General features: G+C 42.2%; 2 protein-coding genes across 2 annotated transcripts; one reads left to right on the top strand and one right to left on the bottom strand.

Annotated features, from left to right (window-relative positions):
• The first annotated feature begins 937 nt into the window (after positions 1 to 937).
• Positions 938 to 8,145, top strand: fosl2 (FOS like 2, AP-1 transcription factor subunit). The gene is made up of 4 exons (XM_067478950.1): positions 938 to 1,667; positions 4,046 to 4,300; positions 4,558 to 4,665; positions 6,063 to 8,145. The coding sequence occupies exons 1-4, from the start codon at positions 1,539 to 1,541 to the stop codon at positions 6,624 to 6,626; spliced, it is 1,056 nt and encodes a 351-aa protein (XP_067335051.1). The 5' UTR covers positions 938 to 1,538; the 3' UTR covers positions 6,627 to 8,145.
• Positions 8,146 to 10,485: 2,340 nt separating this feature from the next.
• Positions 10,486 to 17,189, bottom strand: LOC137101067 (potassium voltage-gated channel subfamily S member 3-like). The gene has a single exon (XM_067478949.1). It carries the CDS (start codon positions 14,978 to 14,980, stop codon positions 13,691 to 13,693), a length of 1,290 nt encoding a protein of 429 aa, XP_067335050.1. The 5' UTR covers positions 14,981 to 17,189; the 3' UTR covers positions 10,486 to 13,690.
• Positions 17,190 to 17,286: the final 97 nt, after the last annotated feature.

Below are 17,286 nucleotides of genomic sequence, written 5' to 3'. Positions count from 1 at the left end.
CGTGTCATATTCTGGGCGCCGTGCCCTTGTTTGAGGTGCGTCCGAATTACAATTAGCCCACATTTCATTGAGATTCATTTGGAGCAGCTATACTGCACTGTTGTTCAGACACAAGCAGCGGGCCACATTAATTTGACCATTAGCACGGGATCACGCTGTGTTTATGCCATCCTTTTGCGCTTCGTGCCATTTCTCCAAAATTACGCACAATGCGTTGCTGCCAATTAACACAAATAATCAACTGTGCAGAAATACTGCATGTCCATTAATTCAACAACAGAATGGAAACGGAAGCTGGCTGGAAGCTGGAAATGGTTACACGTGCGCCTGCTCAATTTTAGTTTTGAGACTGAACATTGATACGGGAAATAAATTCAGCAGATCAAACTCGTAATAGATGCGTGAAGTGCCTTAAACTCGCTTCTCTCTCTCTCTCTCTCTCTCTCTCTGTGTGTGTGTGTGTGTGTGTGATATGTACGCGCCTTTATCTGTGCGTTTAAACTATCACTGTCATCGCTTTCCTGCACCGCTGAATAACCGGACCGGGACCCGTACACTGTGAGCTCGGAGTCCGAAGTGCAGTGATCGAGGGGAGGGAATCCCTCCAGTGTCTGACGCTTCCTTTACCAAGGAAACCCACACGCGCTCTCTGACGCAACTGCCCATTTTAGGAAACATGCGTCAATGGACCGAAGCAAGTGAGGCAACTAGTGAACTCCACAGCAGGCACTGACGTTCGTGACAAAAATACATCTCTCTAGACATATGTTTGCTTCTTATACTCTGTCCGCGTTTTTCGATTGTATTTCCAGTGTCCGCTGCGCGGAGAGTGGTTGAAGCGGAGCTTTCTTCTTCGTTGCCTTATCCAGTAACGACCCCTCCCTGGATGAAGTCGCAACGCCCAGGCGTGACGTAAGCTGTTTCGTTGGGGTTGAAAAGCCGTTGCAGTTCTTCATAGTGCCATTGAAGTGAGTCATCTTTAGGAAGTGTGGTAAAAAGGAAAAGAAAAAAGTCAGAACTGTTCCATGAACAGCAGAGAGCTCGGATAGCGTGTGTAGTAGGCAAGCGACGGAAAATACTGAGAAGATTAGGCAGGCAATAGGCTTTAAAGCCAATGTTAAACTGCGTGAGTCACTCTGTAACTGCAGGTTCACTTTTCTCAACTGGATTTGACTGCTGAAGGGGCGCTGCTGACTTAAGGTTGAAGTTTGCGCACCTGAGTGGATCTTTAGTAGTGTAGCGTAGATCTACCTGCGGATGTAGAATAATCCAAGCACAAACCGAAATAGCTGTTAAAGTGACGCTAACACGCAGGAGAATCGTTACTGTAATTTGCACTATTTGTAAGATGTTTTAGGGTAGTTTAAAGAAGCATAAGTGCACTTTGTCTTTGGCAACTCTTCTCTGGATATCCCAAATTAACAACGTCTCGAGTCAGTGGATTTTTCTGTTGGTGCCTTTTATCTGCGAGGATTAATAAAAAAACAAAAGAATTCAGAATTCTAACAGTCTGCTGAAATCTTCCGCTTTCCTGGATCATGTACCAGGAATACAACGGGAACTACGACACGTCGTCCCGCGGCAGCAGCACCTCTCCGGCCCAGCCAGAGTCCTTCACAAGCGGCAGCAGCACGATCGGAAGTCCGATCTCTACCTCAAGTTACCAGGTAACACAAGGAGGTGCCGATCTGTCTGTAGACAAGAACCTTGAATATGTCTGTGATTCTATGTTAACCAGCAGCACAGCAACCGAAGATGACTTTCAGCTCTCAGCCTATAAATGTATTCGTGATTATAAGGAGAGCGCGTTTGCACTTATTAACTGTCTCTGACATATATCTGTACATTCGGTCATTTGGCTGGGATTCACCGGGTGTCTGTAAAAGAAAAAGAAAAAAAGATTGCATCAGCGACCCAACAGTCTGGATCTATAAAAAAGTATTTCAGAGTTATAGAACAGGAATTCTGTCATAAGATATTTCGACACAGTCTTATGATTTACACACCGACTGGTGCGCACAATCATCGGCGAGGCCTTGGAGATTTTGCGCATATTAATGATGAAAGGAATTCATTTTTGAGTCTGTCCCTATAATTAAGCAAAACACACACCGACATATATAATGTGATTTATAGGAAAGACTGAGGTGGAACTGGGCTCGTGACGTCCAGATATCAACATGAGATCATGTCCTCTTTACGTGCTTTAAGCGCAGAATTATAAGGACATTCGCACCACTGAGCGCAATCCTGCTAATAAACGGGATAAAGACAGAACGCAACAAGTCTTTTATTCGTCGCCAGAGTGAAGTTGTTGTTGTTTTTTTACATCTATCGATGTAAAATCCATCGATGTGTTGTAGCAAAACATTTTTAAGTCCAAAGAAAGTTTGATGTTTATGAAGTACGTGTCATCCGAAATAACACAGTTATAGAGCAGAATGTTGTCGAGCTTCATGTGGCACATTTCCTGAAGCGGGAAGCGCGTACAGACCTGGAGCTCAAGGCGATCAAAAGCCTGCACGTCCTCCCAGGAAAACGAAAAACGCTAATAATTGTACTGTTGCGCTTAAAACACGAAGACCTACATCCCCTCTGTTTCATCGGATGTAAAGCCTCCCTCACATCCCGGGTCCGTCACGCTACATATGTTGTTCGTGTGCCAGTGGAACATTATGAGAACGCCGTGTCCGCGTATTCTGAAATAATAGGGTATAAATCCGGGAAGAGGCATGTTGTTTACCCGCACCCAAAGCCTGGCGGATAGTGCAGTTGTGTGGAAAAAGGCCAAGGCAGGCTCACGCAACATTACGGTAAACGACTTTGGCTCGTATCTGCCATTGCACTGGTTCCCTGTAATCACACACTTTCTGGCTGTTTCCCATTACAGCGCGCTGGAACATGACCTCTTTGTTAGTTTTATTGTGACACATAAGAACAAGGCATTTTCCCCTCGTTTTTATTAGACCAATAGTATTTTTATCAGACCAGAAGTTTCAGCAGACTTCTCCACAGAGTGTAAAGACTATGCTGAGGATGCATCCCCTTCACATTCCGTCGCACACAATTGATTCATTCGTTGTTTGGATTTAAAGGGAATTTTATTGCTCTGATATCGAAGCCAATCTCTCTCCAAAAACATTCCACTTCCACCATTCTGGCTTAACTCTCTGGCTTGTTACAGCTGGCTGCTTCCTCCTTACTGGAACTGACTGCGTTTCACATGTGCTTAACAAATCCCATACACAATGACTCACCAGATAAACAAAGTTCCAATAGACTGCCGGGATATCCGACGGAAAGTCGGGAATAACGGGCATATGGGTATGTGCGTAAATTACGCACACAGGCAGGCAGCGCGTCTGTTCGTACACCCCAGAGACATGAAGTAATACTGGTCTGAGATCGGTTCCCATACTGGTGGTCATCATGCAATGCCAGATTCCCTCATATATAGATTGTAATAATATGTGAGTAACTATGTACTTAGATTTAAGGTGAAAATTTGGAAAGTGCTCTTTTTATTTGAAGGGTTCTGTGCCACAAGTTGAGGAGTTTGGACCAGCACCTCTTTGCCTTTTGATTACTGAATTTAAATCAATAATACATCTTCTTTAGAAATGAAGGTTTCTTCTATTAGACAATCATTCACCATTTTTCACCCTGTCGACCATGCAGCTCAGATGCATATTTACTCTCCATTCAGTCCAGACTCATGGTTATTGCAGCAAAGTGAGAAGCACTCACCGGTCACCTTGGGCTTTCCCACAGCATGTGTCACTGTTCCACTCCAGGGGTTACATACGCTGCCTGTGTGCACTGAATCATTACTATATGCCTGAAATGTGGAAAATGTGTCAATTTAATAACAGTGGGCGATGGTGTGTGTGCGCCTCTGCCATCGAGCTGCCAGTGAAATAAATCAAGGCTCATAGAAACCTAGATGCTCGTGGGATTCCTAGATTCACCCCACTTTTCTAGTTTCATTTTTTCATTTATTGTCCATTTCTTCTCAATATGGTTCTCTTGCTCCTTCGTCTTCCAGAAGTATAGGGTCGACATGCCCGGCTCCAACAGTGCCTTCATCCCAACCATTAATGCAATCACGACCAGCCAAGACCTACAGTGGATGGTGCAGCCCACGGTCATCACATCCATGTCCAACCCTTACTCCCGCTCCCACCCGTACGGCCATCACCTGAGCAACGGGCCGGGGCTGCTGGGCCATAACCCTCTGGCTCGGCCTGGGGTCATCCGCTCCATCGGCGATGCCAGGGGCCGACGCAAGAGAGACGAGCAGGTAAACGGCATAGCTGGTAGCTGTTGAAGTGTGTTAGCACACCTCATAAAACACCTTATTATTATAACTGGAAGTCACCGAAGAAACATTTTATCTTGACAGCAAGTTATTACCATTGTTTTTCAGCTCAAAATCAGATGGCAGTCTCCCTCAGCTTTTGTGTACGCTCGCTCATGCTCCACACTATATATTGATTGTGCCTGTCAGTTTGAACAGCTTATTTTACCTGCCATGTTCCTTTTTTTCCTTGCCCTTAGCTCACCCCAGAGGAGGAGGAAAAACGGAGGGTGAGGCGTGAGAGGAATAAGTTAGCCGCAGCCAAGTGCCGCAACCGCAGGCGAGAGCTCACCGAGATGCTGCAAGGGGTGAGTAGAAAGCTGAAAACTGGAGCCACCGTTGATCAGGTCTTCCACTGCAGTTTTAGAACAACCGCAAATTCAACAATACATTCTGGAGCTGCTTGTTCCTCTTATGCACCAACCAGCTCCAGCTAATAAACACTTATACTTCCTGTTCTGTGGCACAAACTGTGAGGCTTGTTGTTACTGCAGAAAATGCCCAAGAAGCAACAAAAGCTATGATTTGCATGCAGGGAATACATAGGGGGGGGGGGGGGGGGGACAAGAAGTCTGGCAGGAGTCCAGATTTTTGAACTCCACACCTACAGTAACTTTACAACCTCACATTACTGGTTTGACTCTCGCTGTGCTTCTGAGTGCAAGGTTCTAAGTGAAAAGATGACAGGCGATGAAAAGCTTTTTGTCTCGGGGAGCCATAGACAGAGGTAGGGCTGTCTCGCAGCCCTGCCTGGCAGACAGTAACGGCATCTAAATGGACTAATTAGTCGAATTACAGTGAAGTTGAGCTTGTCAGGCCTTAAAAAAACCCCAGGAATGGAATTTGCTGTAGGCAGCTGTCGCCATGAATGCAGGACATTTTGTAAAAGGGGCAAATTGCTTGTCTCACAATCCCACATTGAGAAGTGCTGCTTACACCAACACACACACACACACACACACACACACACACACACACACACACACACACACACACACACACACACACACACACACACACACACACACACACACACACACACACACACACCACAGCTAATGCTCTCGAGCAGCAGGGGAATAAACCCAAAAGGCCTTTCTTTCTTATATGTTTTAAAATTCTAAATACGGAAGTGTCACTTTCCTGTGAAAAGAAGGACCAATGTGGACACAGAAATCTTTCCAATAAGTCTCTTAGTTGGCGCCTCCTCACTTGGCTGCTTGTGTCTGACTTCCTCATACCTTTGCCCATGAGTCAAAGTTCTCAGACAGCATGTCAGCTTATCATTATCTGCCCCATGTCTCCGACTGACAAACAGCTTTTATGGGATCCCTCTTTGTCTTTTATGTGACATATTAATAACACACTGTTGATTCAAGTCTCATGTCTCAGAGACACAAACAATACACAGTCATTATGTGAGGCTCAAATTCGAGCAGAAGGCTTTAAGAATCTAAATTGCCCATGACGGAATTCTTGATTTAATGTGTTGGTGGTGCTTCTTTCTGTGTTTGGGAGGCCATGGCAAAGAAACAGTGCCCTCTTTTGGCACTTTGGATTAACACTCACACAACCTGACAAATGTACTGTTTAAGAAACTGGAAATTCTGGCATCATTTTGACAGCTCGGTTCATAAACAGTTGTAGCCCTAATTATTTTGTTAAACTCAAGGCTCATTTCTATTTCCCGTTTCGGTGTCAACAGGAGACTGAGAAGCTGGAGGACGAGAAAGCAGACCTCCAAAAGGAGATTGAGAGCCTGCAGAAGGAGAAAGACAAGCTGGAGTTCATGCTGATTGCCCACAATCCCGTGTGCAAGCTGCCCATGGAGGAGCGCCACCAGCCATCAGTGCACCACCAGCAGCAGCAGCAGCAGCAGTGCACCCCGATCCCACTGACCATGCGCAGCACCATGGGCACCCGGGCTCACATAAACCAGGTGGTTGTGAAGCAAGAGCCGGAGGACGATGAGGAGAACATGAACAAGTCTCAGCGCTCCGTCATCAAACCCATCTGCCTGGGCGGTGGCGGTGTCAGTGGAGGGATGTACTGCACAGATGGAGACAGCCTGAACACGCCAGTGGTGGCCGTGTCCACCCCAGCCGCTACACCCAACAACCCCAGCCTCATATTCACCTACCCAAACATGCTGGAGCCTGAGAGCCCCTCGCCCTCCTCCGAGTCCTGCTCCAAGGCCCACCGGCGCAGCAGCAGCAGCGGCGACCAGTCGTCAGACTCCCTCAACTCGCCCACCCTCTTGGCCCTCTGAGCGAGGGCTCGGCTCGATGCAAGGCTGAGAAACAAACACTGTGGCTGAAGGCGAGCGCGAGGATCAACTGAGCCTTCCTCCCCCTTCAGTGTCCTTTAAAGGCCCAAGAGCACATTCAAAAGTCCAGACCAAGCTGACCGTGTGAGTCGTTTCCCCCCCAACAAGGGAAAGCCACAAGGGCTACGCCACGTGTTTCTTCTCGTTCCACTTTAGTGTAACTTTGTTTTTCTTCGTTTTATTTGTAGAAGTGTGCGCTCTGCCCCCCAAAAAGAAAACAGTGTCAAACTTTTGCCATTTCAACTCTAGTATCAACATGTTTACTGGGCAGACTCTTCTGACGAGAGACATGCCTAAATCGGGCAATTGTGACTTGATATGACTGAAACTAGAGGGCACGTTATATCTATTTTTTTTAAAAACTTTTTTTTTTGGGGGGAACATTTTTCAAAAAGCCATGTGGCCGACATTGCACTCTGCCAAGATGAATCAATAAATCACTAAACGAGGTCAGCATTCTACTGGAATTTCCGAGAGAAAGAGACAGTGAGCGACGCCTTCCTCTCGTCTTTATTTTTTTGTTGTATTTTCATTTCATTTGGGTTTGTCCTTTCGTAACTCGGACCTTGAATCAGGAATCGTTAATAGAAGTGTGTGTGTGTGTGTGTGAACACATTGCTGATGTTATTTCCATCTCTTTAATTGTATTTATGGCCTGTGCTGATTAAATTTTTACAAAGTGTTTTGTTGAGACATGGTCCTCTCCTTAAACTGCCTGTAGAAAAGCAAACTGCTCATCCACAGGGTGACTTAAGAACTCCTCAGTGTTGCAAAGGATACGAGCCAATGTTCTATCAATACTCTATACCTTCTATTTTGCCATAGTGGCTTGACTTTACAGTAGTATTGGTGTGCTTTTCCTCAGTGATTCTGTACCTGAACTTTACAACCTGTTTATGACTACGTGTATGTGATTTACATTGATGTCAGGGATATCTCTCATGTGTAGTAAAACCCCCATCGTGAAGAAGATCGCAGGGCTGCAGGCTGTTGAATGGTCTAGCCAAAGTGTTGCAGAGGTGGTACTTTATGTGGAGGGAAGAAACACTTCACTTCTTTATTGTTTCATTGATAAAGGTTTGTGTTTTTTGCACACGCGTTCAAAGGTTTGATCAAAACCCTCCTCCGCTCGATCCCGTACTCATTCTTTTCTTACATTCTCTAAATAAAGGTCTTACCTTTTTTTCCAACACTGCCTCTCAGGGCAGGTCAGGTTTCAAAAAGCCAAAAAAAGGTCTGTATGACAGATGTAATCCTGTAATTCGTCCGTCTTTGTCTAAATGGAGGGATTTTGCTCAAATTTCAGAAAAAAAACAAAAAAGAAAAAGCAAAAAAAACAAAAACAAAACAAAACAAAAGCCACTGTGGTCTAGACTGTCGCCGGCTGCCAATGATGTCAACCCTGTTTATACTGTGTTTGTAAATCTGTCACATTTAGTAAAGAAATGATGTTTAAATTCAACTCAGATGTGCTGATTTATGGGTGTTTGAACAACATGGAGGTACTCAGTAGTGGCTTTAAACACAGGCCAGAAAATTCATATTGTGACTATAAGGAAGGAATAAGAAGACTCTCTCTACAGCTGGCCTGGGATAGAAGAGGGGACACCTGGAGAGGATAGAATTCTGAAGTCTTATGAAGCACTTCTTTTGCATTATTTTTAGGGATTTCAATACTGTGCACTGAGAAGGACACAACAGCGATATTTGGGATGTTTTTGCTTACTTCAAACATTCCTAACTAATATACTGTCAGGGGTTGGGGGGTGTCATCTTCGCTCGAACCCTTTTTGTTGTTTGTGGTAATAATGTTGGGAGACTTTTTAATGCGCTGGATGCAGAAAACAAGACTTTGAAATTCGATACAAGCTGCTGCTACTTGTTTGGGAAGATGTGTGACATCACGAGATGTAACAGGAAATGTCTCATCCTGTACGACAACGTAAAGAGATGAAACGATAACCAAAAGCATTACTGTGGGCGAGTTTGATACGTCTGTATGTTGAACCCTTGTGGAGCCCCTCGACACACACAGAAAAGCCATTGACTGTAGATCTTCTACTGTACATGTCATCTACTGTCTGTCACCTGTTTTCAACTATGACTTCTTTTTCAAATGCTTTAACTGTTTAAAATGATTCAAAATGAATAAAAACAGCAATATGTATAGCAGTGTTTGTTAATTTAAATTAATAATAATAATAAAAATAATTTTCAACTCGCATCTGTCTTTTGTCATTTGTTGGGGAACAAATTTAAGTCTCTTAGAAACTATTTGACTCTAGTTTTGACTTGGCTGGTTGAAAAAAAAAAAAGGAAAATGTAGAAAAAGTGAATTAATTCAACAGATTAATAGTTTGGCATCTAAAAGTTTAAAAACTGTTCCTAAAGGAATTTGTTGCTTTCTACAAATAATGTTGTAATAGACAGCCATCGGAGAACATAAATAAATGTTGCAGCAGCTGATGCCATTTTGAAGCTGAGTTTGTGCAAATGCCACATTGGAGACTGTTCCCACCAACTTGTGAAATTCTAACTGTAAGAGGGTGTGGACTGGAATCCACACTATCTCTCATCATACTTGTTATTGCTTTTGTTATTTGACAAATTTTAGAGGCAAACAGAAAGTTTCCATCCATAAGCTCTTGAAAATACAAAACAGAAAGACCTTTGACTCTCAAACAGTACGTGCTGGTAAGTACCTTAATTGTAATGTTTAGAAAAACGTAGGTAATAGCAAAGAAATAGTGGGTTAATATTCAAGAAAATATAACTTAAAATAGAGTTGGAAGCTAGTACATTAATATTGGAGCTAATATTTGGGTAATAAAAAGCTTGTCCTTTCATAATAATGAGAAATGTGGTGATGAACAGGGTTATATTGTAATTATTATATAGGTAGCATGAGGCACAAATCACATTAGCAATAATGTAGAAATGATGTGGAAAACCAAATGTGTATTAACCAAGAATAAGAGCTGTAATGTGCAAACCTCTCTGTATTTAATTGTATAGTAACATCCATATTGAAAGAAGGATGACAGGCTGAAAAATGAAGCCAACTTAACCACGGTTGCTGTGTAGGTCAAAAACTCGGCCTCCTCCATATCGGTGATAGATTGTTATTTTTTTCATTTTATAAATACGTGGTAAAAATGGTGTATCTTGATATGAATGAGTGTCTTGATTGACAGGTGACACGAGATGCTACAGAAGCACAAATTAATCAATTAATTATTCATTTGTTGATTGCAAACAACTTTAGTGCTAATGTGACACTCAGCTCACACTCTTCCTGCAATAATTCATATTTGCTTCACTCTTGGCACAGCTCTTCAGCTAGTCCTAGTTATCAAATACAATAAACAAGACTGCTAAAGAAACTAATCACTAATCAGGAGGAAATTGATGCTCTTCTCTTCATTGTTTAAGTTCTTGTTAAAATATTGAATATGTAAAATGCTGCACACGTTATATTTTCTATGACTCTAACCTATTTTCTTAATATTCATTTTAAAAAGATAATTTAGCAGAATGCTGCGATGTGTAACGTTAAAATTTGATGTCTTTGTAACGTATCACGAAGGGAACTGAATAAAGGTTAAATCACAAAAAAAGTTGTAATGAGAAGCTCCAAAACGATGAGGCTGCCCTCAAGTGGTCAGACATGGGACTCACCTTGGTTTAAATGCTACAATGCTCTTAGTTCAGTATCTCGTGTTTGTGGCAGAGTAGAAAAGCGTACTTGTCTTTTTTAATGTTTGTATTTTCCAATTTTCAATTATCTATGACAACCAAGTTACCAGTTCACCTAATCTACATGTGTGAGTGTTTGTTCCCCATATGAAAATGGTAATGACTCCTTATCATACTCTGATGTACTGTCATAGTAAAAGTCTTTCATCGAGATCCATAAGGGTTTGTCCCTGGGGGAGGGGGGTTCAATCCGCAGCTCCATGGCTTTGGTCACCTGCAGCTGAATTGCTGTTGTCACTGATGTTGTTGGCAGCTGACAAATAAGCCTTGTTTGCAATGTCATTGTCAACAGTGGCTGCAGTGCAGGTATTTCCTATAACAGGAGGAGAGATGTTTCCCTGTCTGTCACTCTGTAATTACTTCTGCCTTCTTGTTCAGTAGTTGCAGTGTCCTGAGGCTGATCGGCTGATTGATTTAAATTACACTGATGAGAAACTCTAGTTAAGCAGCAGCCTTTACGTAGGAAGTGGTCTCACTTTTACTTCCCCTGGAGTGATCGTCCACAGTTAGGCAGGACTTTAGGAGGCTTAGAAATGCTACTCAATCTTTCTTTTTCAGAGTAATGAGTTTATATGATTCACAATCAGTTTGGACAATATTTGTTGAATTTTCCTGCCAGGAGCCAGTGTTGGTTCAAGAGGAGGTCAAACACACAAAACTGAGTTTAGGGTGAATTAATATAGTAATATATGTAGTGAAACCAGCAAATGTAGAGAAACAATATGTAAAATCAGAATTATCTGTAAATCAGGTCTTTTGGTTTTTACATTCATCATTCATCTTTCTACTTCAGTTTAATCTTCCAGACAACACATTAATCTTAATGTGATACAGACAACCTGATCCCAAACTCTAAGAAACCACAGTGAAGTCTTGCTCAGTTTTCCACATCCAGCAGCACATCAGAATACATGTCAGGTATTTCTGGGATCTTGACTCAGTTTACTGATCTGAGGAACGTTGCTGGAACAAGACATTTGTTTAATTTTTACAAATTGAGTTTGGTTTGAAAGTCAAGTAAGAAAACTGCTACAATCTGTTACAGCTCAATTTACAACTTTGATATTTGTGAGTTATGTTGTCCAGGAAGAACACGTCCTTCATTTGGATCCATGTTCACCGTGAGGAAATGTGCTGAGTAAGCAGAACTGCTGATGAGGGAAACTGATTGAAACTTACAAAGTGGTAAAAAGTAAATAAGGAGATACAGAGACATGTGACTCACGTTTCTTTCCAGTAAACTGCTGTTTCTTCTAGAGAAAGAGAAAGACTTAAGGTGAGTCACATTGTCAGATGCCATGTGATATTTTCTGGAAAAGATTATGTCTGGTGTAGTGTTCAGGTACCAGATCAAATTGCCCTCCTGGCTTTTTAGAACTTTAAAACCTGAACAATAAACTGCAGGTGGTCATTTAGGCAGAGACTGATTTCTGACCCCAATATTAGGTTTTACAAGAATCATAATAATTTTTATCTTGGAAATTCATAAAAAACAAATAAAACAGATCAAAATATTTTCCCATTATTTGTTTTTTATAGGCATCTGCAATGTTGTCTGTGTTTCTGTGTATTCATCATTATGTCTGTTTCTCTGTTAATTTGTTGTGTGTTGTCGAGCTCAGGTGATCCCACAATGCACCTGTGCAGACTGAACTGAAACTCTGCTCCTTCCCATGCAGGATCCAGATACATGCAAGGAAATGTGTTTAAATCACTTTGATGGTTAAAAACATATGAAAGAATGCTGTTAATCACTGTCAGGTCCATCACGACACACTGTTTTGAACCGAGTTAGACAAATAGGCCTAGAACGTTTTCCTGAATTAAAAAAACTAAGATTTTATTTGATAGGTTTTCATCCAAACAGGCTACCTAAACATCCACTTGGACTTGTGGATGAACCGACTGGAACAAAAGTCTGGGCAGATGTGTAAACTGCAACTTGACTGACTCACAAAGGAATAATTCTAATTTTAAATTTAACACCAGCATCCACAGTGGGGAAAACTGTAGCACAAGGAATTATGTTCAAATAATTACTGGTGTCTTTTAAACTCTTAATTTGTTGGCTTTTTGTTCCGCGTCATCCTCTCTGCATCGCTGTCCTTCAGTACTGAGAGGAGGACGGCAGATGTTGCTGACGGGGATATTCAGGAAGAAAGAATGAAGCAGTGAACTCAATCAAAGTGAAACACTGTGGGACTTTGAGTGTGAAGGAAGGACACACGAGGAGGGCTCCAAATATTTTAGGTGAATACAGTCAGAGTGCTGACATCAGGGGTTACTAATTCACTGCTTGTTGGAAAAATAATAAAGATGTTCCAGCCATTAGCCAGTGAGACTGCGCCCAAAGATACGCAGCTCCAAACCAAACCAGCGCTGCAAAGGCCATGATTCAGACAAAAATCAATTGAGTTGAAGTAGACATGTAGTAGTAGATGTGTTATCTGTAGTATTGGCATCTTATGCAGAGCAGCTTGGATATTCAGTCTGTTTTCATAGATCGACACGTTCTTATCGGTGCTGCTACTGTTGCTGAAGGTGACTGCGGCATTAAACCATAGCAACACTGACGGTGTCAGCAGAGATATGTAATATTAGGTTCCCATCAAAACCAGCTAATGCCAATAACGTTACTGTCAGGTTTATAAAGCCTTTTTTTTTACTCAGCTTTAGGACGATTTGTGAATTCAGCACATTGTGGGGATTTTTGATGAGATTTTGTTGACCCGGGCACATTGATTAAGAACTCTGATGACATTGATCAGCCAGCGAACAGCAAGGGGCCTCTCTTTGGATGAAGCAATTAAAAGCCTTGTGAAACTACAATAAGGACATCGACGTGACGGAAAGACTCATGGATCCACAGCAGATGAGGCCTGCAGCAGCAGGGGGATGAATTTACATTTTACAAAAAAGAGACGAATATCATCCTAATAATAAGTTTTGATGTCTTCATTTATTCATTGCACTGCACACCGACCGCTCTTTATTGTAAACCTCTTTTTATCAGTCTTTACATTTTATTATTTCTTATTTTTCGCTTTTGTCTTGGCATTGTTCTTTTCTTTTCTTTTTCTTTTTTTTTTTGGAGCAGAGAGCAGCTCTGAAAAGGCAAAGCTGAGATTATTATTAAGATTGTGATGATTATTGGCTTCATATCAACCTTTATGCTCATGATTCTTACTGATCAAATCAATCCTGCTCCCATTAAAATGCTGTATTCCTCAATATCCTTCCATATGGCTCCTTCAAGAACTCACTGTGTGTCTTTGCCTCTGGTAGAACTCGGAGAACTTGTTGAAAATGCTAGTGACAGGCAGAGCTACAATCAGCAATCCACAGATGATACACAGGGTTCCTATCAGCTTCCCAGCGAACGTGGTGGGGAAGGTGTCCCCGTAGCCCACAGTGGTCATGCTGATGGTGGCCCACCACCAGCCAATGGGGATATTCTGCAAATCTGACTCCTGAGATTCTTTCTCTACACAGTAAATGAGAGCAGAGAACATGGAAACTCCCACAGACATAAAAAGCACCAGCATCCCTACTTCACGGGAGCTGTGCCGCAGCGTGGTCCCGAGGGAGCGCAGACCGGCTGAATGACGCGCCAGTTTCAGGATGCGAAATACGCGCATCAGCCTTAAGATCTGCACCACTTTCCCAACATTCTTCAGTTCTGTGCTCTCACCTTCATCCACTGTGTCCCAGGCTGTAATGACATAGAAGGGCAGGACTGACATTAGGTCAATAATATTTAGAGGGCTGCACAAGAACTTAATGGCTGATGGTGCCACAGCCATACGCAGAACGAACTCTGCAGAGAAGAACAAGACACAGACGCCTTCTAAGAAGGCCAGCACTGGGTTTTCAATCTCTTTTTCATTCACATCCAGCTGATGGAAGTCCGGCATGCTGTGGACACACATGGCCACAATAGAGACAAGGACCACACTTATGGATGCCACAGCCATCGCCTTGGCTGAAGCGGAGTAACCAGGATTCTCCAGCCGAATCCAGATATTCCGGCGGAAGTCTGCGCACCAGGAGCCTTCAAACAGGTCTGTGTTGTCCTTCACAGCTGACAGCTCCTCGCTGGAAGAATCGGAGCTGTGGAGCTGCAGTTCACCGCTCCTCTCATCAAAACACCTTCCATCAGCGAGTTCCATCAGTTCCTGGAACTTGTTGGTGCAGCAAAAATCCAAGTGGCGCTCCTTGATGCCCCAGTATTCGATCTCTTGAAAAAACGAGACTACGCACAGCCCATCCACCAGGTGGATTTTACCTGACAGGTAAAAGTTGAGAATGTAACAGAAAAACTGTGGATTGCGGTCAAAATAGTACTCCATGTCAGAGGGACTGAAGTCATCGCACAGCTCCAGGATTGCTTCTTTGGAGCTGCAGCAGAGAAGGCGTCCCAGGCGCGTGTCTGGGAATCGTTTGAGTACGGTGTGCTCCATTCGTCGTTTGAAACCTCCCACATTGACATTAATGAAGCAGGTATCAGGGCTGTGCTGGTGAAAGATCTGTCTATACACCATGATGGCACCAGCTGCTAGAAGCTGTGTAGTTACAAAGATTTGAGGGACTTTTTTTGCCTCCACGCAAACACAGAGTGCCCCTCACACTGATAGAAGAGTGTGACATCAGAGCTGTCCAGCGTCAACTTGCATGAGTTTCTGTGACACCCTGTAATGAAACGGTTAAATGTGGGAATACTGTGCAGTTCTTAAAATTGCAACCTAAGGCTTAAATGTTTCTGTCAGCTCAAGTTACACACCATCACAGTTCTGGACAGTATGTCTGCACAAAAACTGAATATATTCGCAGCCAATAAAGCAACAACATCATGAAACTTTTTAAGCTGAAGCCAAAACCTAGTTCAAAAACAAATGGCTTATTGAACTGACTGTACTGACTTCAAGGGGTTGAAATTATAGACCCAGTGCCAATAATGTTGAATAGATGCAGCATTTGTTTCCATGAGTCTAGTCTGTCTTAGCTCATATTGTATTACAGAGCTTCATGTTGCAGTGAAATAATAAGACAAGGTCAAATTTGATACATATACAGCAATAAAAGCTGCTACCGGCTCTAAAAAGGAATTGATGATTAAAGTAAAGAACTCAAGTGAAATAACACAGATTTTGAGCCTTAATTAAAACAGAGCAGGAAACAGCAAATAATCTAAAAACTGTGGACAAATTATTGGCTTTTTAACATGGCCAAAGTCTTAGTATTTCCTGTTTAAACATAGAAACTAAATGAAAGTAACAGTCTAAAGCAGCAGCAGCAGCAGCAGCAGCAGCTTACCTGTCCATGCGTTGTTCTGGCAGCGCAGATGTCCTGCGGCTGCTTTGACCTACAGGAGTGTGCAGTGCACTGTGCAGTGATGTGGTGTTTCTGAGTGCAGCACAGGGTGGGACAAAGCTTCCAACAAGACAACAGATCACATGGTGGCACACCAGCCCCATTCCCCACAACAGTCCTCAGTTTAGAGGACATGAAAGCTTAAATATGCCCGTGTTCATAGAACCCAGTCATTAAAAAGCTGCAACCATTTATGACAGTAAAGGTTTTAGTGTTTTTTAATTTCCGTGCTCTCATTATTCTTCAGGGACTGCTTCAGAACAAATTAATTGTTCTAGTTTGTTTTTATCTTGTGTGGCCATGTTCTGTGACCTTCAGGCTGAGCTCCTGTTTTCCCTCAATTGAGATGAAACATTTTCAAGAAGTTGCAAAGCTAAAACACAGAAGCAATACAGGGAAATATTCAATTCAACTCAACTTTATTTATACAGCGCCAATTCACAATTCAGTCATCTCAAGGCACTTTACATGATAAAGTCCAGATTATTTGAAACTAAAAACGTTTAAAATTGTAAAAAAGTACAAATAAAAATAAACATTTAAAACAGTGAATAAGGGAAAAGAGTGTTTGATATATAGAACATTGATGTTTGATAGTCTGACAACAACAGAGTAGCATATGTGTGCAAGACAGCTGTTAGACCTGGCAGCTAGTCTCATAAACTGTATAATTAGTTAATAAAGAGTTAATACATTTTATTATATCTATTATATTTTACTGTATACTACTGGATGGACAGTGGATAGGAAAATCGATAACAATTAAAAAGAAAGTCTAAAAGCAAGTAATGGAAGCTGGGATACAAAGTGCACCTTTTATATCAGTAACTCAAATAAACCAAAGAACCCATGTATGAAGCAGGATTACATACAATCCTAATTTAATTTTTAAAAATGGACCACGTCAGGCCAAGATACGTTGGCTTCTTACAATCAATTATGAATATAAGAAGCCTAAGTATTAACCCATGATCAAGCTGCATTGAAAAAGGTTATGATCAGCAAATCATATCATAAGTATAATATCCCTGGTCAGAGTCAGATGAGAAAAATTGGCATTTATACAGTGACTGCTTTGTGTTCTGTAGTCTGTTCACTGATGCCAGTTAACAACAGCAGATGGCAGTAGAAGCCTGTATAAACAGACAGGTAAAGTCTGTCAGGTCAGCTCACACTTTAGTGGCTGGAGTCATTATGAGATGGCTTTACATTTCCTCCACTAGTGTTATTTTTAGAAACAAATGCAATTGTGTGAATTGGTGTTGATGATCAGGGTCAGGCAAACATTTTTACCTTAAAACATCACTGGAGAAAAAAATGGCCAATGGCCACAAAATGCACCAAGTCATGGTGACATGTAACAACAATAGAACTGAAATTGAAGCAGTTCCCATTAAACTGACCTCTGATGGTGCTGTATGAACATGTCTTATCTGGCTAAATGCTGAAGAAAAGTCCTTGCAGTGGGTCCTTTTGT

The sequence above is a fragment of the Channa argus genome, chromosome 16 (assembly GCF_033026475.1).
Source record: "Channa argus isolate prfri chromosome 16, Channa argus male v1.0, whole genome shotgun sequence".
Lineage (NCBI taxonomy): Eukaryota > Metazoa > Chordata > Actinopteri > Anabantiformes > Channidae > Channa > Channa argus.
The sequence above is the reverse complement of the archived record's forward strand: the minus strand, read 5'-3'. Positions and strand labels throughout refer to the sequence as shown.